Source organism: Aotus nancymaae, unplaced genomic scaffold (assembly GCF_030222135.1).
Source record: "Aotus nancymaae isolate 86718 unplaced genomic scaffold, 86718_ANA_hifiasm-v0.15.2.pri h1tg000007l, whole genome shotgun sequence".
Classification (NCBI taxonomy): domain Eukaryota; kingdom Metazoa; phylum Chordata; class Mammalia; order Primates; family Aotidae; genus Aotus; species Aotus nancymaae.
In genome coordinates, this window is record NW_026988418.1 from 30,606,887 (window position 1) to 30,632,107 (window position 25,221).

At 39.5% G+C, this 25,221-nt stretch overlaps 2 protein-coding genes across 5 annotated transcripts in view; one reads left to right on the forward strand and one right to left on the reverse strand.

Annotated features, from left to right (window-relative positions):
- SERBP1 (SERPINE1 mRNA binding protein 1) lies at positions 1–23,220 on the reverse strand. 4 transcript variants are annotated; one of them, XM_064372491.1, is made up of 8 exons: positions 22,807–23,220; positions 18,918–19,068; positions 17,915–18,055; positions 17,716–17,787; positions 16,963–17,040; positions 13,351–13,528; positions 7,439–7,612; positions 1–5,188 (listed from the first exon to the last, which is right to left on the reverse strand). In XM_064372491.1, exons 1-8 carry the CDS (start codon positions 23,117–23,119, stop codon positions 5,132–5,134), a joined length of 1,164 nt encoding a protein of 387 aa, XP_064228561.1. In that variant the 5' UTR covers positions 23,120–23,220; the 3' UTR covers positions 1–5,131. The 4 variants fall into 4 exon arrangements, with proteins under 4 accessions (XP_064228561.1, XP_064228559.1, XP_064228560.1 ...); XM_064372489.1 differs by having other exon boundaries at positions 16,963–17,085; XM_064372490.1 differs by having other exon boundaries at positions 17,716–17,805.
- Positions 23,204–25,221, forward strand: part of LOC105710178 (high mobility group protein B3-like) — a 6,240-nt gene continuing 4,222 nt past the window's right edge. The window contains exon 1 of the mRNA XM_064370586.1: positions 23,204–23,289. Coding sequence (XP_064226656.1) covers positions 23,204–23,289 — 86 coding nt within the window. The remainder of the gene's footprint in view (positions 23,290–25,221) is intronic.

Below are 25,221 nucleotides of genomic sequence, written 5' to 3' on the forward strand. Positions count from 1 at the left end.
TAAAGTTACCACCAGGTATCTTTTATATGCTTTCTTGCACATACAAATCTCAGGAGTAATGTCACACAAGCGCACCAGGAATTGCCACATACTCCCAAATGGGCAGCAAAAGGAACAAACATTACTGATTTAAAACACTACATACATACATATTACCTCAAAAATACAATTTGGTAAATCATTTTCTAACTTGCGTGAGTTTTTTCCCTTCCATTTAGAAGTGAACAATTGACTACCAGTTTAGTACAGATGTAATCAATAGCACAAAAGCTAAATTCCGTCCAAATGGGCATTCTAAGCTCTTTTTCAAAAAAAAAAGCAGTCTCCAGGAGTCATTAATTTCTGCCCCAGCTCAACCTATGGAGTTTACTTACCTATATAAAATGTTCGTAATTCTTATCCCATGGAAAAATCTTTGTACAACACAAAGGACTTACACAAAGTGATCTGAAGTGTCACTGTAAAATACTAAACTATAATCATAGTATTTTTGTAACAGATTCATACTCCTAACAGCTTTCAGAATATATTTTAAGCTGCAGACTACATATTTTAAAAATAACATGTTTTACTAGTAAGTCACGATATCTTGCCCTTATTCTGATTATAGTGGTGTAAAGTTTGCTTTAAAATTACTTCTCATTTCACAACTTCCTATCGGGTAGACCACTTAATTTGTTACCTGTAACTAAAACTTTATTTTCTGAGACGGAGTGTTGCTGTCACCCAAGCTGGAGTACAGTGGTGTGGTCTCAGCTCACTGCAACCTCTGCCTCCTGGGTTCAAGCAATTCTCCTCAGCCTCCCAGGTAGCTAGGACTACAGGTGTGCCTGGCTAATTTTTTTGTATTCTTAGTAGAGACGGGGATTCACCATGTTGGCCAGGCTGGTCTTGAACTCCTGACCTCAGGGTCTTGAACCCCTGCCTCGCCCTCCCACAGCGCTGGGATTACAGGTGTGAGCCACCGTGCCCAGACCTAACTTTTATTTTAAAAGAACCTTTATGCTGGGCTCGGTAGCTCACACCTATAATCCCAACACTTTCGGAGGCCCAGGGATTCAAGACCTGCCTGGCCAACATAGTGAAACGCCATCTCTACTAAATACAAAAAATTAGCTGGGGGCTGTGGTGCAAACCTGTAATCCCAACCATCCAGGAGGCGGAGGTTGCAGTGACCTGAGATCATGCCACTGCACTCCAGCCTGGGCAACAGAGCAAGACTTGTTTCCAGGTGACAGTTTAAATCTGGGGTCAGCAAACATTTATGTGTAGAGCGGTATCTTAAGCTGGGCTGCCTACATTTTCTGTGGGAGTCTTTTTTAAATCCTATACAAACGTAAAAACCATTCTTAGCTCAGGGATGTACAAAAACAGATCACAGGCTTAACTTCGCTGACCCCTAGCTTATATATTTAGCACTTTATTTAAATGACACTCATTTCCAATGTTCCTATTTTCACCTGTGGCCAAAATCTTGGTTTTAACAATTTATATTCTCACCATTTCCTAAATTTAAGCTTCTCATGTTTAGATCACAACCTTGCTTTCTCTATATTCTTGAAATTACTGACTGACTTCCTCAGCCTGACTTATTTCCATCACTTCACATAACCTCCAAATTTGAACTTAAAAATCAAGGAAGATTCCTAAGTTGAGGAAACATGCCTAGAAACATGCCGAAGATAAAAGGTAATCCCAGGGCACAGCTAAACCAATTTCTGGGAAGCTACCACTTACTATTAATCTCAACCTGTCAGTTATCTTGCAAATGATACTGATAAATCATTTAATTACTATGGTCCAATTCACGTATGTATCATTTTACTGCCTTGTTAACAGTTATGCCATACAAAGCACAGTAAATAAGTTTCTGGGCTTTTCTTAGTTAACCTGAAGATCTGGCTTGTCAGTAGTCAGACTTGCTAAAACTTATTTACATATTTATCTCAGTATAATCCAAATGTCTGGTTTAGAATCTATTTTCTAAGTGTTTACTTATTTTAGAAAGTAGAATTGCATGCACCTGAGACCCCTGGAATTTACTATAGCATTAGACTAATGTCCACTAATATACTTGAACAATCTTACCTCTAAAGCCAACATCAGTTAGGTTCTAGCAATTTCCTATTTCTCATTCCTTTAAACCATTTAATACCTGTTTCCTTCTACACGCTAGTATTACTCTAAAGACAGATCAGGTTGCTGCAATTACTTTTGCACCAATCTAGTATTTTCAAAATCCAATGCACATTTAGGCTTTGTATGTGACTCCCCGTTTTTGAATCAGTGCAACCATCTCTAGCAATTAGAAAAATAACAAAATTAGAATGAATACTTAAAATCCTCCTTCCAAACCCATGCCAAAAACAAGCCCCAAATGTATTTACAACCCTGGAAATGATGTGCCCTACTTCCATTTAAAAAATAAGAGTAAAGGAACTAACTAGATATATAGTACCTGGTGCCACTTTTTAAAAATCTTGCATAACTTCACAGGTTTCAATAGCTAATAAAGAAACCATGTCTCCAATCATTTCAATACAAGCTATAAAAGCCTTAAAAATTTCAGCTCTGGCATTTCTATTTAAACACATCAAAATAAAAATTCACTGAAATATCAGCTGCCAGTATTACTGTAGGAATCTGTATCCATTCGGGAATTTTCTCCCCAGAGTATTATAGCCAGTTTGCCAATAAAAAGTAGCATTCAGTACGCTTAACTATCAGAAAGTGATCTAAAAAGTGACAACCGGATTAAATCCCACAGGTCCTTCGATTTTGTATTTTACAAGAACTCAACTTTCCCAATTAAGTCATTAAGATAGGTACCCTTCCCAAATGTGATCAACAGCCTGGTTTTTAGCAAATAAAAACACCATGTAAAATTCAATTTAAAAATTAAACATAAGCACACAGGGGTGTCCAGGAAACACAAGACGATAAACAGGATCCTATGTGATTGTTTTTATGACTTTTAAGAAGTGAGCATGAAAATAAATCTTTATTTTCAGTTATTACCCACCAGTAAGAGAAAGTTAGGTTCACAGTTTTAGCTCTTGACACAAAGTCAACTAGGAGGCAAATTTATATCCATCAGATACAACTAATGGACCAACTTTTTAAGTTCAGGCTATCTTGAAAGCTTGCAACATACCAGATATTGCTGTGTTGTCTCTCACAACAGCAATGGGTGACACTGAGTAAAAGTTGTGAAGTGTTTTTAATAGCAGGTGTTTTCTATAGTATGTTGCTGGAAATCAAGATGTTTATAAACATGGTACATGTTCAGAAATGAGTTAGATACTTGAAAAGTCTCAACATACTGATTCAGGAGTATGTATGTTGCAGTCTCAAGAAGGGTCAACAGTCCACATGGACTAAATTAATCTCTGGGTAGCAGGTATGTTTGTAAATATAAAATTATATTAGACATTAGCACCAGTGCAGAACATGTTCAGCATCATAAGATCCAAAACACCAGCACAAGTTTATCCATCATTAAAAAGTTACCTCCTTCCTAAAATATCAGAACAGTAGGTAACTGAGATTAAGAAATTTAATCCAAATGAGTAACTCTTGTAATGTACAATTTCTCTTTTAGAAGTATAAGTGAGAACCAATCAGCTAAACAGAAATGTTTAAGATTGAAGAGGTCCAGTATTTTAAAAACTGGACATTACCACATACAGGTACAACATTTCTAAAAATGAAGTGACAATTCTTACAACTTTTTAAAAAAATTCCTCCCATTTATCAGTAAATGTGGCGGAATGAAAGACAATCCTAGAAAACTTCTTTTATTCATCATTCTCTCCATGTATGTTTTAATAAGTGGTGATGTTCCCATTAAAGGAATCCATTATTAATCTAATTTTCTAATGGAGGAAGAGGGAAAAGGTAATTACCACTTTCTGTGGAACAAATACTCAACTTAGGACCAAATAATAGCAATCTAGGAAATTTAGAGACATTGAAGAATTCTGGTTTATGTATCATGGATGATGCTGCTGTCCCAACCTTATAAAGTAAAGTGGTCTGCTTCCCAAATTCCAAAAATTAAAATACTTCCCCATCTCACCCTACCACCAGTGCCCTTTGGTTTGTTTTAGAACAAGGAAAGATAAATGGTTGCTGATTATGTATGTACCATTTTGATTTGGGGACCTTTCACACACAGAAATCTATCAAATGGCCAGACACTTATTTTACAGAAGAGTTTAACTATTACACATTGGCCAAATCAACGTATTCCACCCACCCTGGTGGAGGGGGGAAAAACCCATACCTATAAAACTACTTCTCTCGACAGGATGTGTCTACCACAATAAGTAGCTTAAACAACTTTCACCAATAAGATGTCTAGTTTAGATTTTAAAATGGGAAAGTCACGCATTTAAAAAGTAAATATAGCTGAAAATGTAATTCAGTTCTAATTTGAACCTAATGAACCATGCAAGGAGCAAGGGTTAATAAACCAATGTGCTTTGAATTTGTTCAAGTACTGATATTTCTGTATATAAAGATTTAGCATATATATATAACAGCTATCATGAGAAGTGAAAAAAGATTTTTCCCCAAAAATGAAAATATTAAAACTAAGTTAAAATACATATCGTTAGTATTTCACACAGCATAAAATTTGACAAATCAAAGTTTAACATGTCCCAGTTGACCATGTGTGAAAATGCAAAGCAGGTATTAAAACCAATATGTCCAATATTTAAAACCAGTTTGTATTGGGGGAACTTCTAAATCCTTAATTAAAAAACACAAATGAAGTGAAAGCTTTAAACTGGTACACACTGTTCACACCTATATTTCAAGTTTGGAAATGCATATTTGCAAGCAGCAATACAAAAGTATTCATGAAGAATGCATAATCTCTGAAAATTATGAAAACATCCCTGCTACCAATACATTTCTAAATACAAAACTGACTACCATATTTGTTACTTCTGTGTAGCGAGAGAAGTTCATTTTTAAAACAGATAAAATTCAGTCTTTAGGTGTGAATGGTATGAATGACAGTCTTTTTTTTTTTTAATTTCTTAGTCGTTTGGAATCCTTAAGCATGCAAAAGCTTTGAACAGAAGGGTTCACAAAGGAACCAGGGTTGTCTTATGGCATCCAGTTAAGCCAGAGCTGGGAATGCCTCTGGGTCATCCACATCAGGAGCAGAAGCACTTGACTAAAAAAGAAAAACCAAAATTAACCACAGTTCTCAATTCTTCAAAATTACATTGCTAGCTAGTGTCTACATTTAGACAGAACTATAAAAAAATCTTACTGTTGGCTAGGCACGGTGGCTCACACCTATAATCCCAGCGCTTTGGGAGGCCAAGGTGGGCAGATCATGATGTCAGGAGCTTGAGACCAGCCTGGCCAACACGGTGAAACCCCATCTCTACTAAAAATACAAAAAATTAGCTGGATGTGGTGCCAGGTGCCTGTAATCCCAGCTACTCAGGAGTGTGAAGCAGGATAATCGCTTGAACCCAGAAGGCAGAGGTTGCAGTGAGCTGAGACGAATCACTGCACTCCAATTTGGGCAACAGAGTGAGACTTGGTCTCAAAAAAAAAAAAAAAAAAAAAAAAAAAAAAACCTAATTGTTAAAATTCTAGGTAAAATATATCAAGATAAAATTATCGATCAGAAAAGGAGTACAGAGACTTGCAATGAGCCCTGTCCTGAATTTCTACCAAGACCTATTTTCATTCCAGAGTTAACAGTATGGGTTTTCTTTTTGTGGTTTTTCTTTTCTTTCTTTCTTTTTTTTGCGGGGGGAGACAGTCTTACTCTGTTGCCCAGGCTGAAGTGCAGTAGCATGATCTCAGCTCACTGTAACAACCTCCCTGCCTGCCTGCTGGGTTCAGTGATTCTCATGCCTACATTTTCTGTTAATGTAGCTGGGATTACAGGGGTATGCCACCACACTCGGCTAATGAAACAGGTTTCACAATTTTGGCCAGGCTGGTCTCAAACTCCCAACCTCAGGTGATCTGTTCACCCAGGCTTCCCAAAGTACTGAGATTACAAACATGAGCCACTGCGCCCAGCCAGTTATTTTATTTTTCCAATAAACCACACAAGTAGATTCACATGCAATTATGTATGTGAATTCACACTGCTGTTCAGTATTCCTTTTTTTCTTCTTTTTGAGATGGAGTCTCGCTCTGTAGCCCAGGATGGGATGCACTGGCGCAATCTCGGCTCACTGCAACCTCTGCCTCCAAGGTTCAAGCAATTCTCCTGCCTCAGCCTCCCAAGAAGCTGGGACTACAGGCATGCACCACCATGCCCAGCTAATGTTTGTATTTTTAGTAGAGATGAGATTTCACCAGGCTAGCCAGGATGGTCTCGATCTCCTGACCTCATGATCCCCCCACCTCAGCCTCCCAAAGTGCTGGGATTACAGGCATGAGCCACTGCGCCCAGCCTGTTGTTCAGTATTCTTGTACTTTTTCCACTTGCTAAGTAAGAATGGCATCAATGTGAAAGCATGCTAAGAAACTAATATTTAAGTAGCAACAATCAACAAGGTTCTAAGTCTGAAAAAAGGAGTCCAAACTGCTTTTTATAGCCACAGAACTAAAGAAGAAGGTATGGAAAAAACCCATTAACCTAACAGCTGCCTTAAAAAAAAAAGCAGATTGGTCTTAGAGGTAGAAACAAAGTATCATTACACTAGCAGTAATGACCACAAAATCTATACTATTAAATTATCCTTATCATCAAACAAAGACAGACTGAATCAAGCAGGTAGGTCCCCGAATTTGTGTATCAGGTGCTGAGAATTTAGGAGGACATTATGGTTGTTTCCAAGCATCAGATCTGAGTTCGTATCTATCAGTTACTTAGCAATTCATCAAAATACTTAGCTAAGAACTTATTTTGTGACACACACTGTTCAAGGCATTGGATAGATTATAGAAAATAAGACAAAAATGAATCCCAGATTTTACAGTAGAGTCTAGAAAAAGAAAAAGTGTCAACAATCATGAGTGTCACAAAAGAAGTTATACAAGGAACACAATGGTTATTAAACGGAGACCTAAAAAGCAGTTAGGAATTACCAAAGTGAACAACTGGTTTTCTGGTAAACCTTAGCAAAGGCCGAGAGTTAACTTGATTCACTCTATCAGTTTCTTCATGTGGAAAATGAGAATGTCATCACAGTAACAAGAATTAAATGACATTAAGTATATAAAATGCCTAGCCCAGCACCAGGACTGGCACCTAACAGGAACTCCGAAGTGTGGTAATTTAACATTACTAACATTATACAAAAAAGCATGTAAGTGCTTTAAACAAAAATATAATCCAACATGTGGTTTCCTGAAGACATGGCTGCTACTACTACTTATGTTCCCAAAAAGACCCAGCCAGTGACTTATAAGAGGTCCTTAAATTACCTAGGAAAAGAAGGACTTAAATTACCTTGTCAGTCCTGCTGCCACGGTTTGGGCGCCCACCACGCCCACGTCCACCTCGTCCTCCCCTGCCGCCACGTCCTGGGCGGCCAAGGTCTCCAAAATTGATCTCTAGCTGAGACGTTATATCATTTGCTGGCTTCCGGAAATGATGATCCATAACCGAATCTTCAGCATGAGCCTAAAAATTTAAGTGAAGACGACTGAGTAACTAGTAGAAAAGCAATGTTGCAAAATTTCTAAATAATCTTTCTTCTAAAATGACCAAAAATCCAAACTGTACTTTCTGTGAACAAACGTCTCCACAGGTAACAAGCTAGGACTCAGCTATAGTGATCTTGAAGAAAGAATTTGCTTCACTTTTCTCTATCTCAAAATTGCAGGTAATACCAGCAGTCCTCAACTAAAGTCATATATGTTATCGCAATCAACACAAATAGCTGAAACCCATCCCAAACCTACTGAATCATAATCTTCAGCAGTGAAATCTGGACAAGAACATTTTAAATATGCCCTTCAGTTTAGGACTCCAATGTGAATGAATCCTTGATGAAGACCTTTAGACAGATGACATATAAGGTCATTACTAGTACTAACATTGAAGTTAAAAAGAACACTCAAGAAGAAAACCTCTGTTCTACACTCTTCCAACTACAACTTGGGTAAAGGACAGTATTACATATAAACTTCTTAGAAACATTTTCTGTTAATATACAACTATTGTTTTTCTATACAAATCAGAGCTACAAATTCAAGTGAAACACTATACACTTTACATTAAGAGCGGAACACTGGAAAGCTACGCACAAAGAGAACCAAATGTTAAATATGTCATAGGAACCTTTTTTTTTTTTTTTTTTTGACAAAATCTCACTCTGTCACCCAGGCTGGAGTGCAGTGGCATGATCTGGGCTTACTGCAACCTCCACCTCCCAGGCTCAAGCGATACTCCCACCTCAGCCTCCCAAATAGCTGGGACTACAGGCACATTCCATGACATCTGGCTAATTTTTTTTTATTTTTTATGGAGACAGGTTTTTGCAGTGTTGCTCAGGCTGGTCTCAAACCCTTGGGCTCAAGAGATCCACTGGCCTTGGCCTTTCAAAGTGCCGGGACTACAGGCATGAGCCACAGTGCCCAGTTAGAACCTTCTTAAAAATGAAGTCATGTTTGTGAAATCCAGATTCTCTTATGTATAAGATACATGACCCAGTCTGGGAGAAAAAAGCAAAACCTCAAGACAATTCTACACTGCTCCATGCCTGTTGTCTTCTTGTACACTTGGGATGGGTTTTAATCTTCTAGTTAAAAACTTTGCTTATTTGACTTTAAAGTACAGTTTTTCCTAAATACATGTAAAAAAAATCCTTCTCTTTTCTTAAGGGATAATAAACATTTTATTCTTTCAGAACTTGTACTATTTATTACAACTCCATTAGATTCAACTTACAATATTACAGCTGTTAATAACTACCCTCTGAAGTGCAAATAAATTTGTTTTAATCCATGTTTTCACCCCTTACATCATCTCATAACCAGTATTAAATGTCATCCCATTGTGCCACATCAATAGACTGTAAGGCAACAGAAAGTTCTAATACTAATTTAAGAGGAGCCCAGAAACTTAAAAACAAATTCACAAAAACACCAGTAAATTGAAGTCAATTATATATGCTGTCTGATTTTTAAATGTTTTCTATTTCAAACCAATGCTTTCAATTCATTACAAACCAAAGATCAAAAATATTCAGAAAAAAAAAATAAAACCAACCAACCATATAACAATAAAATAAAGTCAGGTGTGGTGGCTCACACCTGTAATCCCAGCACTCTGGGAGGCAGAAGCAGGAAGACTGCTTGAGCCCAGGAGTTCAAGATCAGCCTGGGTGATACCTAACATGGTGAGACTCTTCTCTATAAAAAATAATAAAATTAGCTGGCCTTGGTGGCACAGGCATGAGTTCCAGCTACTCAGGAGGCTGAGCTAGAATTGCTTAAGCATAGCAAGGTTGGGGCTGCAGTGAGCTGTGACCATGTTACTGCACTCAATAAAAGAACAACACCCCCTCTTTTTTTTTTTTTTTGACACAGTCTCACTCTGTCACCCAGGTTGGAATGCAGTGATGCCATCTCAGTTCACTGCAACTTCTGCCTCCTGCGCTCAAGTGATCCTCTCCCCTCAGCCTCTCAAGTAGCTGAGACCACAGTTGCATGTAACCACACTCAGCTAATTTTTCTATTCTTTTTGTAGAAACAGGGTTTTGCCACGTTGCCCAGACTGGTCTTAAACTATGAACTCAACAAGCTTCCTGCCTCAGCCTCCCAAAGTGCTGGGATTACAGGTGTAAGCCACTATGCCCAGCCTCCTTTTTCTAGAGCACTGAGACAAAGAGTAGGAGAAAACACAAATTCTGAGCCCTGTTAATAACATGGTAACACACTTCTCCATGTGTAAATAGTTTCTTCCTTCCCCTTAACTACCTCATATTTGTCACGAGGATGAAGATATGTGAAAATTAAAGAGTTCCATTGTGGGTTGTTTTTTTTTTTTTGAGACAGAGTCTCCCTCTGTTGCCCAGGCTGGAGTGCAGTGGTGCAATCTCAGCTCACTGTAACCTCCGCGCCTCCCGGGTTTAAGCAATTCTGGTGCCTGAGCCTCCCAAATAGTTGGGATTACAGGTGCTTGCCACTACGCCTGGCTAATTTTCTGTATTTTCAGTAGAGATGGGGTTTCACCATGTTGCCCAGGCTGGTCTCGAACTCCTGAGCTCAGGCAATCCAACCACCTCAGCAAAATGCTAGGATTACAGGTGTGCGCCACTGCACCCAGCCAAAGAGCTCTTAAAATGTTATAGACAACAAACTTTTAAGACTTTATTCAAATGATAAGGCCATATATGCCAACACTGAAACGTTTAAGTATGCATAGTACAGAGATGTAATAAATATAAGGCTCCAAACCTATAAAAGTGGCTTGATGAATTAGGTATAAAAATGTCCTAATTTCAAAGTTATTCATCACCAATTTCACATTTTACATATTTTTCAAAAGTCTCTAACTCATATACATTACCTTGTATGATAGTTATCTGTAAAAAGCTCGGTGTAAAAAAATAAAATTGAGCTATCTAACATGCTGTCTATAAAATGCATCAAGAGACTTCAGGGTATTCAAAGATCACCTAAAGTTACAACTAGAATTTTATATGTATTTTATTTTAGGAAGAAGTCCAGCCAGGACCCAAAAAAGTTACAAATAATTGTCTGAAAAAGTCTAGGTAAATCATTTTTCATATTAACCTAAGTAGTAAACTAATTAGTTCAAATAAACAATCTCCCCAAGATGAACTTTCATGGTTCTTTTTTTTTTTTTGAGACGGAGTTTCACTCTTGTTACCCAGGCTGGAGTGCAATGGTGCGATCTCGGCTCACCGCAACCTCCGCCTCCTAGGTTCAGGCAATTCTCCTGCCTCAGCCTCCTGAGTAGCTGGGATTACATGCACGCGCCACCATGCCCAGCGAATTTTTTGTATTTTTAGTAGAGACAGGGTTTCACCATGTTGACCAGGATGGTCTCGATCTCTTGACCTCGTGATCCACCCGCCTCGGCCTCCCAAAGTGCTGGGATTACAGGCATGAGCCACCGCGCCCCGGCACTTTCCTGGTTCTTAAATCAGGAATTCCATTTGCTTTGCTCATATACCAGTTGATAAACAACAATATAAGAACAACAAAAAACCAAGTATTGCTTTTTTTTTTGGAGATGGAGTTTCACTCTTGTTGCCCAGGCTGGAGTGCAATGGCGCCATCTCAGTTCACCACAACCTCCGCCTCCTAGCAACTCAGCCTCCCAAGTAGCTGAAATTACACACATGTACCACCACGCCTGGCTAATTTTGTATTTTTAGTAGAGATGGGGTTTCTCCATGTTGGTCAGGCTGGTCTTGAACTCCCGACCTCAGGTGATCCACCCACTTCAGCCTCCCAAAGTGTTGGGATTACAGGTGTGAGCCACTGAGCCCAGCCAAAACCAAGTGTTCTAATGGGTTTCCCCCTCCTCCACAGGACTTAAAAAAGACAATGTCCTCATTTACTACTTACATGGAGTAAATATTAAAAATCATGCCTAAACCTCAAAAAAATTTAAGTCTTTTTAACGTCAATTTTAAAATGTTTCCAAGTTTGTCTTATCGTCATTGTTCAGTTTAAAAAATTAAGTTTATCAACTGCGTATGTTGGCACATGACTATAATCCCAGCACTTTGGGAGGCCCAGGCAGGCAGATCACTTGAGGCCAAGAGTTCAAGACCAGACTGGCCAACATGGTGAAACTCCATCTCTACTAAAAATACAAAGTTTAGCTGGGCGTGGTGGCATGCACCTGCAGTCCCAGCTACTCAGGAGGCTGAGACAGGAGAATTGCTTGAACCTGGCAGGCGGAGGTTGCAGTGAGCCAAGATCATGCCATTACACTCTAGCTGGGCAACAGAGCGAGACTATGTCCAAACAGAACAAAACAAAACACACAAAAATTACTCAGGCACGGTGGTGAGCACCTGTAATTCTAGCTACTGGGGAGGCTGAGGTACAAGAACTGTTTGAACCCAGGAGGCAGAGGTTGCAAATGGTGGCACTGCACTCCAGCCTAAGCGACAGAGCCAGACTCTGTCTTAAAAAAAAAAAAAACAACTCAATTTATTAACACCTTCTTGAATGGGTTTGCCCTCACAATATTTTCATTTAACTTTACCTTAGGATGACAGAACTTGCACTCTGGATTTCTGGCACAGCCCAATTTATGACACAAATCAAACATATATTTCAAAAGGTTAAAGGAAGCTGATGTAGAAAAAAGAATTTAGGAGAAGAAAGAATAGAGTCTGGCTTTAAAAACTCAAACAAGCCCTAACAGGAAGCGGCACTGAAATATTCCTCTAAGAACACACCCCAAGGCTTAAATGGAAGCTCCCAAATCAAAAGCCATTAATGTAACTTTCTCCAATACAGCTGACCCTTGAAGAACTTGAACTTGGGTTTGAACATTCTGCCTGTCAGCCTTGAGACAAGCAAGACCAACCCCTCTTCTTCCTAACCAAAATAAAGACCTTTGTGATGATCCAGTTCCACTTAATGAACAGTAAATATGTTTTCTCAACATTTTCTATAGCTTTACTGTAAAAACACAGTATATAATACATAACATACAAAATGTGTTAACTGGTTATAAGACTTTCAATCAACAGTAGGTTATTTATAGTTAAGTTTTGGGGGAGTCAAAGGTAACGTGCATTGATCTGCAGGGTCAGTGCCCCTAGCACCCCTATTTTGTTCAAGAAGTCAACTGTATTTTCGCTAGTTTCCACATTTCCTAGGTAAAATCCATATATTCTTTGGTCTTTAAAGCCATCATTCCTTTAACAAGATGTATATTGCCATTTACTGAGAGTCCTGGCCATTATACATGGTACAGGCAGACAATTTCAAAAGTTGAATACTAAATGAAGTCACTTACATTTTAGGTTGAACTATACAAAAATGTCAGCATTTCAACCTAACACCATAATACCACAGCCTTTTAATGATCCCCAGTTTGGCAAGATTTCAAAAATATAACCACAACTTTGAAAAGAACTATCATTTCTGAACACTAATAATCACACGATATGTAAGTAACAGCTTTTTAGGAAAAAGCAACACTACCACATAAAACATAATCATGAATTGAGCAAATGACTAAATTTCTTAGAACATGTGATAATAGTATATTTTCCTTGTAAAGCAAATTATCTGCCCCACATGATCCTATGTAAAGCTTTGTTTTTAAAGTCAAATCATCAATGTGAAATTTTAAAACAAAAACTGTAAATACAATTCAACTCACACGTGAACATTTTCAAACATGACAAAACTTAATTTTACCTCTTCACTCTTTGATTTATGAAGAACAAATCCCTTCTTCCACTGCCCATCTGCACCTTCATTTGGTTTTCGGATATTAAATTCTACTTTTGCCCGGTCCTTATTTTGAATAGCCTTCCACTCATCCAAAGTCATCTCTTTTGGACCCTCCTCTTTTACCTCTTCAACTTCATTCTCCCTGTGAAAAGGTTTTCAAGTTTTATACCTGGTAAAGAGCTGGTATAACTTACATAAAAGTATTTCAAACTTATGATTTTAATTAAGAAAGTTAACTTTGTAATCTTCTAGAGAAAGATTATCCAAGGATGAAGGTATCCTAGTTTACTGTGTAAATAAGCAACTTGGTAGAGACCAGGAATTCAGTATTTGCTGATTAAAGTATAGACAAGTAAGGAATATGGAATTCATCCTCATACACTCTTAAATGATCATTTATCAGTCAGACAATCTAGAACTGACTTTACTAACTCTAAAACATACATTTCTCACTATCTTGTTTAAAAACTACCCTCTTAGGAAAAATCATGTCTATCTACTCCTAAACCACATTTTCAATTTCCATAATTCCCATAACATATAACTCTTAGTAACATCCTCTTGTTCTCTATGCACTATCTAGATGCTTAGAAAAAAAAAACAAACATCCTCTAGGTTACCTTAAGGTAATCCTCTAGGATGTGTCAGCAACCAGGGTTCAAATTTTGAAACACAAAAGAACGGTTCCGTGAGCACTTAAAGCAAATCAAAACAACAGCCATGTGTCTACAAATCCTAAAATCCATATACTCCAATTTTCAAACCAACCTGGAAAGGTTGGAAGCCATGGATTCACTACTTACAGAACTATCCACAAACACACACTGGTTTAAAACCAAACCATGTATTTCCAAATATAATTCTCAGATCATATTGAATATAATCCTTTCCTTTTTACAGAAACAATGTACAGGCCTAGGAATCCATTATTTTAGTAAAATCTCAATTTGCAATTGTCACCAAACAAGTCATTTGCTATTTGGGGAGCACTGCTTTGTTCCAAAGATAGCAGGTGATTCAGTTAGCCTTAGAGCTCAAATAACTCCCTGGATGATGCCCCTTACTGTTTGACAAATCCTATCTTAAAACTTCCTCCAGCTACATCTATGCTGCAAAAAAAAAAAAAAAAAAACAACTTAGAGCAAGTTTACATTGAACTGACAGGATCTTGGGTACTAAGTCCACCTAATCATTTTACAGATGAGAAATCTAAGAATATTTAAAAAGTCCTGGTTACTTATATGTTATGACACAGCCAGGAATAGAACTTAGGATACCTTTTATATCATGGAGGCATGACACCTACCTTTCAGGAATTACTGCAAGGATTAAATGAAAACCAAACAGAAGCTCTGGAAGCTTTATATAAGCTAGTTAATCAAAGTCAGCCAATGTTATGTTTCTTAAATATATACTTCCATATGCTATGCCCAGATTCTCTCCTACTCTGGAGTAAGATTAGAGACAGTTCTAATGTGATGGATAACTATTTTCTTTAAACTAAACACCCTCAATTTCATTACTGGGCACTGAGCTAAGGATCTGCTACCAATATCCTATCAATACATTACCCTTTAGTAAACAATTATCTTTGCAGATCACTCTGCATGATTTGAACATGGGCTCTATTAAACAAACACTTGTGGTTAGATGTGGTGGCTCAGGCCTGTAATCCCAGCATTTTGGGAGGCCAAGGCAGGAGGATCACTTGAGTCCAGGAGTTCAAGACCAGCCTGGCCAACATACTGAAACCGTGTCTCTACCAAAAATACAAAAATTAGCTGGGCATGGTGGTGCATGCCTCTAGTCCCAGGTACTCAGGAGGCTGAGGCAGGAGAATCACCTGAACCCCCGAGGCAAAGACTGCAGTGAATCAAAATCATGCCACTGCACTCTAGCGTGGGTGACAGAAGGAGACTATTTCTCAAAGAAGAAAAAAAGACAAAAAAGTTGTGTTGACCACTGTGAGATACTTAACATTGCATACGGTTCATTTGTTAAGTCACCAATCACAATTTCATTATCATGCAAAATTATGATTCCATTATAGTTTGCATAAATTTTTATCACCAAGTTCAAAACATCACCCAACACCCAACATGTACTTTTATCTACTCCCTCCAGTAGCATATTATTATTATTTTTTTATTCCAACAAATCCATGGAATGATACTCCCATCATTAACAGTGCTTCACCATAAGAGCAATTCTTCCTGAAGAAAAGAAAAAGTTTAGAAAGCATCTGCCCACCACCCCTCAACTAACTTAAACATGCTTCTGGTTAGGAATCACTGCCCTAAATAATCTGTAATCCAAGACTTTAAACCACAATACGTAACTAATGACTGGGAAAATAAACATAACTTTAGGCTCGGGCTCGGTGGCTCACACCCATGATCCCAGCACTTTGGGAGGCCAAGGCAGACGGATCACCTGAGGTCAGGATGTTGGAGACCATCACGGCCAACAAGGTGAAACCCTGTCTCAACTAAAAACACAAAAAATTAGATGGGCGTGGTGCATGCCTGTAATCCCAGCTACTTGGGAGGCTGAGGCAGGAGAATTGTTTGAACCCAGGAAGTGGAGGTTGCAGTGAGCTGAGATCATGCCACTGCACTTCAGCCTGGGCTACAATGAAACTCTGTCTTTAAAAAAACAAACAAACAAACATAATTTTAAAAGCTAGTGAAGGGCCAGGCTCAGTGGCTCACACTTGAAATCCCAGCACTTTGGGAGGCCAAGGTGGGCAGCTTGCCTGAGCCCAGGAGTAAAGACCAGCCTGGGAAAATGGTGAAACCCTGTCTCTACTAAAATAACGAAAATTAGCTGGGGCCTGGTGGCACACACTTGTAGTCCCAGCTACTCAGGAGGCTGAGGTGGGAGGATCACTTGAGCCCAGGAGGCGGAGGGTACAGTGAGCCAAGATCATTCCACGGCACTCCAGCCTGGGCAACAGAATGAGACCTTGTCTCAAAAACAGAAAAAAAAAAATGCTAGTGAATAACATACTCTGATCTTTGCTCTCTTCATACATTTAAAAACAGGCCAGTAATTCTATATTCCAAATTCTATGTTGGAAAAAACTTCAACATAGAACTAAGCTTAAAATGGCCACATTTTCTAGTTTTAACTGTCTCAAAGTAAAATTTGTACAGCTGTATGACAATGGTAAAATGACTAACCAAACAGAAAGAACCACATTAAAATATTCTATTTTTCAAAGCCTTAGAGTCAAATATATACTTAAAGTACTCTTTAAGGGCTGGGTGCAATGGCTCATACCTGTAATCCCAGCACTCTGGGAGGCCAAGGCAGGAGGAACATGTTTGAGCTCAGGAATTGGAGACCTGGGCAATATAGTTGAGACCTCGTCTCTATTCCCCGCCCCCAAAAAATAACATTCTTTTAAATACTTTTTTTTTCTTTCCTTTTTCTTTTAAATACTCTTTTAGGGATGAGAGTACAATCTCTCTTCTCAAAAACAAGCCATTGATAACAACATTAAATCTATGGGTTATCTTATTGGGTAAGTGCTTTCAATTCTGGGTCATCACTATTACACACAAAACCACTTACTTATTTTCAGTGTCTGCCACTGGATGATGTTCTTCACCTTCAGGTGTTTCCTCAGTCACATTTGATTGATCCAAGTCACTGTAATTATAAGATATTTGTTTCTGAATGTATTTGGGAGACTCTCTAAGGAAAGAAAAGAAAAAGAAAGGCATCTAGGTCCATTTACATGAAGTGGAAGAGTTCTTCATACAAAAATACCATAAGCCCTCACATTCTCTAACTCCTTTCCTACTAAATATACTCCCCAGTAGACCTCTAAGAGGAAACAATATAAACTATTGGTTAAGTTAATTCATATACTTCATACTTAAAAAGTAACAGAACATAAACTGGTTATTCTAGTTGGGGGGAAAAAAAGGTAAACAAACAAGGCAGTTATTTCTAAAACAAAGCTTTACTAGCTTATCAAATTATATAATGATAACAAAATCAAAAGCTAAAATACGAACTATTAAGGACACTAAGAAAATCAGAATACCCAAATAACCTTATTGTCAGTTTCAAGAAAAGCTACAAATACATATCGAAAAAACGAGTAACAAATATATTAAAGTATAGAAAAACTGGTCATTCAACGCACTATAACCCAAACCTATCCCATAAGACATTATCTTGTAATATAATAGCTCTCAGAAGAGAGCATTCATTCTTATCCCAGAGATAAGTAAAATTTAACACAGGTATGGATTAACATTTAGTTAGGTATAGAATTTTATTAAAGTTAGCTTTGTTTTAAAAAATCAGAATACCAACGTTAATTCGTCTTTGACAGTTCCCCAGTTGTGAGATCCGCTACCTCCACGTTTGTCCTCGTGCTTCAGGCCACTGTAATGTGAAAAAGAACTAACAAAACTGAGTTAACATAATACTCTTTCGTTCTAGAAATTCAAAGTTTGTTTATTAAATAAATAGATTAAAATATTAAAGTAAAATAAAAACCAGTAAGACTTACGATCTATCACTTCCACTATGCCTATCAAATTCACGTTTGCCACGAGAATCAAATCCATCTCCTCGGCCCATTCCACGCCCACGGCCCCCTCGACCTCTTCCAAGACCACCACGACCTCGAATAGGTCGGTCAATAATCGGTCTGTAATATAAATAAATAAATTATACTTCCATAGTTTCCAGAAGAAATGAGGGAAATCGATTCAAAAGATCAAAAATACACTACATAGTTAAATACACGTGCTTCAGAAAATTCAAAATAGCCTGTATCTAAACATAAAGGAAACCAGGAGAAAGCCTCTCAGAACAAAAAAACTATTTTAGCATTCTAAAACATTACTACTAGTGCATATACTTTTCGCTGTTATTCGTTGCACATTATAATCCAGTCCATCACTATTTACCAATACACTTAAAAATTAAACACATCTAACCTGAATAAGTAGAAATTTATTTTGCTATAAACAATAAACCAACAATATTTTCCTTTAACAGTGTTTTCCTTTTAACTCTGTATCTGGAGACAGCAAGAAAAAGAAACTGGTCATCAATTCAACTAAAGTGTTTCCATTACCAGATACCTAAGTTTGACAATACACACATTCAGATGTCTCTGTGAAAAACTAGTAGACACAACTAGACAGACTGCTACCTGGCAATTATGCCCAATTTATAGCTTAACATTAATATGTGACTCTATAAACTAACAAAATATGAGGACTTTTTGGCTCATGCCCCCAATACTGCAGGAAGATAGCTTGAGCACAGGAGCTCAAGACTAACCCATGCAATATAGTGACACCTCAGCTCTACAAAAAATTTTTAAAAATTAAGCTATGTGGTGGTGTTACCCTGTAGTCTAAGCTATTCAGGAGAAGGCTGACATAGGAAGATAGCTTGGGCCCAGGAAGCAGAGGCTGTAGTGAGCTGAGCTTGTACCACTGAACTCCAGCCTAGGCGACAGACCAAGACCCTGGCTCAAAAACCAAAAAAAACCAACTTACCTATCAACTGAAAATTCACCCCCTTCACCCTTTTCTTCAAGTGGCTTTTCAAATCTTCTTTCACGAGGTGGTCGCCTTTCTGGTCTTCTATCAACTATTTTCCCTTCACCCTGAAGTTGTTGATCAGGTCTTCTTCCAACTCGTCTTATTCCTAAAACAATAGATAACCTGCATCAGCAAATTATTTTTGCAATACAAAAAGTTTAGGCCTGGACTGTAAAATCCGCTTCTCTTCCAATCCACTATCACTTCCTGTTGGAAAAAAGCTAACACTGGGCATCTCTAATGTTAACGAAGTACCTTACCTTAGCGAAATTGCCATTTAAAAGACAATAAACCTTCCAATCCATACCACTGACTAAATAAAATACATAAATAAAATAAAGACAATAAACTTGTTTTAAACTTCTATCCAGTTTGCCAAGTTATTCTCTCCCCAAAAGAATTTTGTATAACTGACTTGGAAGTCATTTGGGCAGCCATTTTTCCCATCACTTTCCAAGATATCAGCGGTCTCTTAATTAAGTTTTAAATTTAAAAAATCTTAGGCAAGCAATATACTTTGGCTTTTAAAATACCAAAGAAAATACAAGCAGCCATTCATAAATAACAACGCAAATCAACACTCTCACTAGATATGGCCCCTCACAAAAGTGAAGGCCCCAATGTTATTCCACCTAATCTGAACAAAAATGCAATTAAGACTAATAATTCTATAAAATTACAAATCTGAAAGGAAAATACGGCATTTAGCATTATTAGAGAACATCATCTCAGTTTAAAACAGCCATTTAACCAGAAAAGGTGTCATCTTTTACAGTACTGTTAACTATAGGCACACAAAAAGGGCCATCTTCGCCTATTAAATAGTTTAAAAATGTATAGCATATAAAGTGTATATATGTTTGTACACACTATCACATCCCTAAGTACTTCCAAGTTAGCAAACAGTTACTTATTATGCATAGAGTCCTCTAAAAAATGTGCCCTAACAACTTATCTTTATTTTCAAAGAAATCTTTAAAAATCGAATACACACACATAAGACGCCTTTTAAGCAATATGCAGAAAATAAGAAACTTGTGACACTAAGTGATAGCTGAAGCATTTATTAATTTCCCCCCTTAACTGTTTTTTTCCTATAATATCTGAAACCCCACAAAGGCAACCAATGTTATTAAATTACTGGTGGCCTTAAGGATCAATAGATTGATGGTTAAATTAATGACTGTAAGATTGCCGGTATGCTGTAATTCCCAATTTCTGACAAAATCATAAAGCAGACGAGGAATTGGTTTTACAAGCCTTTAAGCTGCTTTACTCTGGTTCTTTCTAAGAAAGTAGAACACCATCAGGACGCGTTCAATTGTCCAATTGCCTGTAACTGGAGCCAAACAGTAACTATCAATCTCTTCAATAGAATTTTGAAGTTCATTCCCTGCAAACCCTCAAGAAAGACTACAAATGTCAGACCTTACACCAAGGTGTTTAAATAAATGTCGTCAGTAAAAAAAAAAAAAAGCATACTGGGTGGAGCTATGGAGCCAGTCCTTGCAATAATATCCAAGCCAAACACACCCAAGTGAACAATAGTTGCTGTCCCCACCCAATATCCAATATTAGGCTTACAGAATCTTAAAAAACACTTATTAAGCTCACCTAATTGAAAAGATTGATATTTAAAACTGCATGCTTATTTTGATATAACTTGCAAGCTCACTAACTGCACTAGATTCGAAGCATTCATTCTTTTTAAGAAAATCTCTGGTCTACCTACACTCTCAATGATTCTGCTGTCAATTCTAAAGTTCTTCAAATGGACAAGAGTAGCTACAAATTTAATTCATAAAACATTAAATACCTGTCTAAAGTATGTTAAGCATTGTGTCACAATATGTTACCAAAATCACAGAACACAAACAGGCTAACCTTCCTACTCTATGCAGGGATTTTGCTTAGATTTATTCCCAGTGAACCAAACAGTAGAATCTCAAAACGAGTACTTTCCATTCAACATGTTTCCTATATTTATATGCTTGTATTTTATGCAACTTATTAAGAATGCTCTGAAATACTGACCTAAGAAAAATGCTGATTGCTACCTGCATGAGGCTGGGGTAAAAAAAATAAGTAAATGAATTTAAAAAAAAGAAAAAAAAAATGCTGATTGCTAATATGGAATAGTTTTCCCATGGATTTACTGAACGGTGAACTTTAAATCCTGTTCTAACTTCATGAAATCATTCCCCACATTTGCAACTTATAAAAACATTACTTTTCAGGTAAGAGCTTATTTCATAGACGGGCTTCATGATCAAAACTCAGGCATTTAAACCATGCTTCATGCTTTGAGCATTCAAAATGAGTGAACACATCTACCTGGTACATTTTAGATTTATTCGTCACACTCAACTTTTTCATATACTTTCTTGAGGTGAGCATAGTTTCAGCGTTTCTGAACACACGAACTAAATGATTTATTTAATTGTGCTAAAGTCCCATAAAGCTTAACTAGCTGAAGAGATACTTGGCCTAAGTGACGTACATGCTTTCTAATACTTCCAACTGTTTTTCCCCAACCTACAATTTTACCATAAGAATTAATTATTTTCCTTTACTCACCACCTAGGACTGAGGTTCATTATAAGCCTCACAAAAGTCCTCACAAAAAAATTCCTAAAACAAATCCTATCACGAGTAAACTTTTGATTTTGAAAATTAGTTGAATGTTACAGAATTCAACTAAAGCTAATGAGAAACAACTTTCAGAAACACGTGGTAAGAAGAGATAATTTAAACTTTCAACATATAAATACAACTTTAAAGATTCAGAGCTGAAGTCCGACACCTGCTTGCTACTAATCACGCATGTTCTTATCCCCAAACTGTTTGCTCTTTTTCATCCATAACGAACCAGTAATTAGAGTGCAAAAATGAAGACAATCCTATGAAACTCAGTGCCCTGGAAACAACTATTAACCGCCAGTGAAACCGACCAGGCTTCACGCACATGTGGGGTGGAAGAAAACCTGCAGACTCTAAAGAGCTCTGCTGCGATTAACGCTGTGACAGCCTCTGCACTGACTTCATCCACGAGGCCCAGACCACACCAAGTGAAAGATTCAGTCTGGGGAGTCGAGAGAGAGGATCGCGACTCGAGGACGTTCCTCGGGATGTTCTGCAATCACCGGTCTTCATTCGTAATTCCCGCTGCTGCTTAATCGAGTGTGGCAAATTCCTCCATTTCCCGACAGCTCAACTCACCCCAGCAAGTTATGAGAAGGCTCCTAACAGTTGAGAGGGAGAGGGGAAACAATAAAACACATGCGGCACCCCAACCAGCAGCTTATTCCACATGTCTGATGGCCTGGAACGACCCCCCCCAATTTTCAGTGGGGGTACTCCGCTCCGTCGTGGGACAAGATGGCAGGACAGGAGCCTGAAACAGCAGCATCTCAAAGGAGCAGCTCTGGCAGTAAGCAGCGGTGGACCCCAAGCTCCTCCGTAACTACGGAAAGCTTCAGTGAGCGACCGGCTTCCCCGCACCTCAGTCCACGCGCTCGCCCGCCAAGGAATCCGGCGGGAAGGCAACAGCCTTCCAGCACCTCGAGCGCGCTCGAGGAGCAGCTCATCTGCGACCACGCTCCTCTGCTCACAACCTGAGGCGGGAAGAAGGTGGCTCCGGGAACCTAGCCGGCGGTGGCTTGAACTTGGGGCTACCACGCTCCTGGCACCTTTGCAGGACCTGGCTTTGGCCGCGTGAAGAAACGTGAGGAAATCCGCGGCAAAGTCTCCGGCGGACCCTCGGAGCTCCAGAAACAAGTGGCAGCCGGCAGCCCCCTAGCTCCTTCCCTCCATCCCAATCTCTCCCACATTCTGCCCGCTTTACCTTCTTTCTTAAGCGCCACGGGCGGCTGCGTCTCCTCTTTCTTGTCAACCACGCCAACGCTGGGGGGCAGCGGGTTCTTGCGGTCTTTCTGGGACTCCTTGCGCAGCTGCTTGCCTGCCGCGTTGGAGTTGGTCTGCGCCGCGGCCTGAGCTGCGCTCTTGGCCCCAGGGCCCCCAACGCCGCCCCCGCCGGCTTCTTTTTTCTTGTTCTCCGCTGCCTTCAACACCTCGAAGGGGTCCGATTCGTCGTCAAATAACTGGTCGAATCGGTTGGTGACCACGCAGCCGAAGCCTTCCTGTAAGTGCCCTGGCATGATGGTGGCTCGGCGGCGCGTTCCTCCACGGATTGCAGCGGGCCGCGCCGAGCCAAGAGCGCCTGCTTCAGCTCTTCCCACAAGATGGCCGGGCCGAGAGAGGGGGGCCGTCTTCTCTTCCGGCGCCAGGCACACATCCGGGAGCGGCCTGAGCCGCAAGGCACTGTGGGGTATGTAGGCCAGAGTAGTTTCTCTTGAGGCGACTCCCCGTGTGGGGACTACAATTCCCAGGATGCACCGCGCGACAACTCTTCGCGCGCGCCTGAGAGGCAGGACCTCTCTAAGGGAGTGAAGCGTGCGAGCTGAAGGAGGGGAAGCGTGGTGGTGGGCGGAGTCCTGCCACCTGCTCTACCCACCCTTAAAGTCTCTAGGTCTTCAGCTACCCTGAAACCAGAAAAACGTGACGGCTTAATTGACTCGCGAAAGTGCTCTCTGGTTTCACTCACGCCCCCTCGGGCCCAGAGCTAACTTTCCCCACCGCTCCGGGAGGGTCAAGGTGACTCCCAGACCTTAAAACTGGAGACGCACAAACTTCCGGGGGAGGGGGTGTTGCTGAGGTGCCGCGCCGGCCGCGGGTAGGCTGGAGCCGGCCTGTGCTGAGTCCGAGGTGCTCAGTTGCTAGAGTCCCCCTCCGTCAGCCTCCACGGTGAATCGAGGCTCTTCTGTCTAATGTGAGGTGGAATACGCTTCCTCTAAGGGGGACATGAACTCGGATAGCAGAACTAACCAAAAAGACAAGTGGAACTATCACATGGGAGTGTGGCGCGCCTTTCCCGGGCTTCTCGCCGTGTGGCGGTCGGTGTCGTAGGAGTGGATAACTCCTGACCGTGCAGCGCTAGACGCGGGGGAAGCCTCCAGGAAACACTGTAGAAATGCTTGCTACAGTCATTCCATTTAATTGTCCGTTCGTGTCCGGCAAGCCAGGGCTTCTGTGGCTGTAGTGTTGGTCACATGCGCTCAATAAATACCATGTTAGAGCATTTCGAGTGCCTGTGTGCTAGGAGTTGCGATGAGGGGAGGGAAATACTGAAGTCAATACTTAATAATGACCAAAAGCGTTGATACTAGTTAAGAATGTTAAAGTTAAGAGAATACAATTTCATTGCATTTTTAAGCACATGCAGTAGCACCGTCTTTAAATATATCATAGTTTTAAATCGCTTTCCGTTAACATAAAATAGCAAATGCATCTCTTATTTGTCAGAAGCTGTGAATAACCTTGATGTCAACATCTTGTTAGGCAAATAATTTGCCTCTTCTCACAAATGCTGAAACCATTTCAGAGATGAAATTATTTACCAAATTCACACCTCTGTAAATGCTAGTGACAGGCATTAACCCAGTCTTCTACTTCCGCTATGAGACTGGACATGAACTCTTTAATTCAGACTCTGCCCTGATAGAAACCAGTCCAATTTTTAAATTTCCGGTATGATTAAACATTGTTGCATGTCAGGGTATGTAATGTGGCAGAATGTAATATTAATTTCCGAGCAGATTTTAAATCAATTCCTTAGCAGGGAAAATAGAAGACAAGAGTCATATTACATGCATGTAGAAGCAAGCCTCCTGGTTGTCTTCTCAATCCTCCCCAACTCCTCAGTCATTTATTTCCCTGCTGCCTCAGTTGTAAACTCCCAAACTCAAACACACCCCCTACTTCACCCTCCCTTCCTCAGTCCCTAACCTCTGTGGCACCTACCAAGACAAGGAGCTTTTAACCATACTCTTCCCACCCTTTCGAAATAGCTCAAGTGCAATGTGGAAGATCTCCACATTTTGATACATCTTTCTCTTTACCAAGGGCTGTTGCATCTTTGAGACTATCTGCATCTTTGAGACATCTGTGAAAGCTCCTCTTGTTACCTCTTTCTGGCCATGCCAACAATAACAATATTCATAGCTAAAATGTCATGTTTTAGTATATGCTTGCTGCACTTTACATATGTGATCTCCCTTAATCCTTACATCAACACTATTAGAAAGTTATTACTCCATGCCCCCAGAAAAAGTTATTACTCCTGTTTTAAGATGAAGAAAATGAAAACAAAGAGCTTAAGTAAGTTAACTACTCCTGCCACAATCTAGGGTGTGGGGCAGGC

What these genes read in the sequence shown, in the direction of transcription:
- SERBP1 (XM_064372488.1), bottom strand. Translation starts at nt 23,119, where the DNA reads ATGCCAGGGCACTTACAGGAAGGCTTCGGCTGCGTGGTCACCAACCGA. An exon ending in CGTGGCGCTTAAGAAAGAAG is followed by an intron (nt 19,069 to 22,806) that starts GTAAAGCGGGCA and finishes CTATTGTTTTAG; the next exon opens with GAATAAGACGAGTTGGAAGA. An exon ending in GTGGCAGCAGGACTGACAAG is followed by an intron (nt 5,189 to 7,438) that starts GTAATTTAAGTC and finishes TTTCTTTTTTAG; the next exon opens with TCAAGTGCTTCTGCTCCTGA.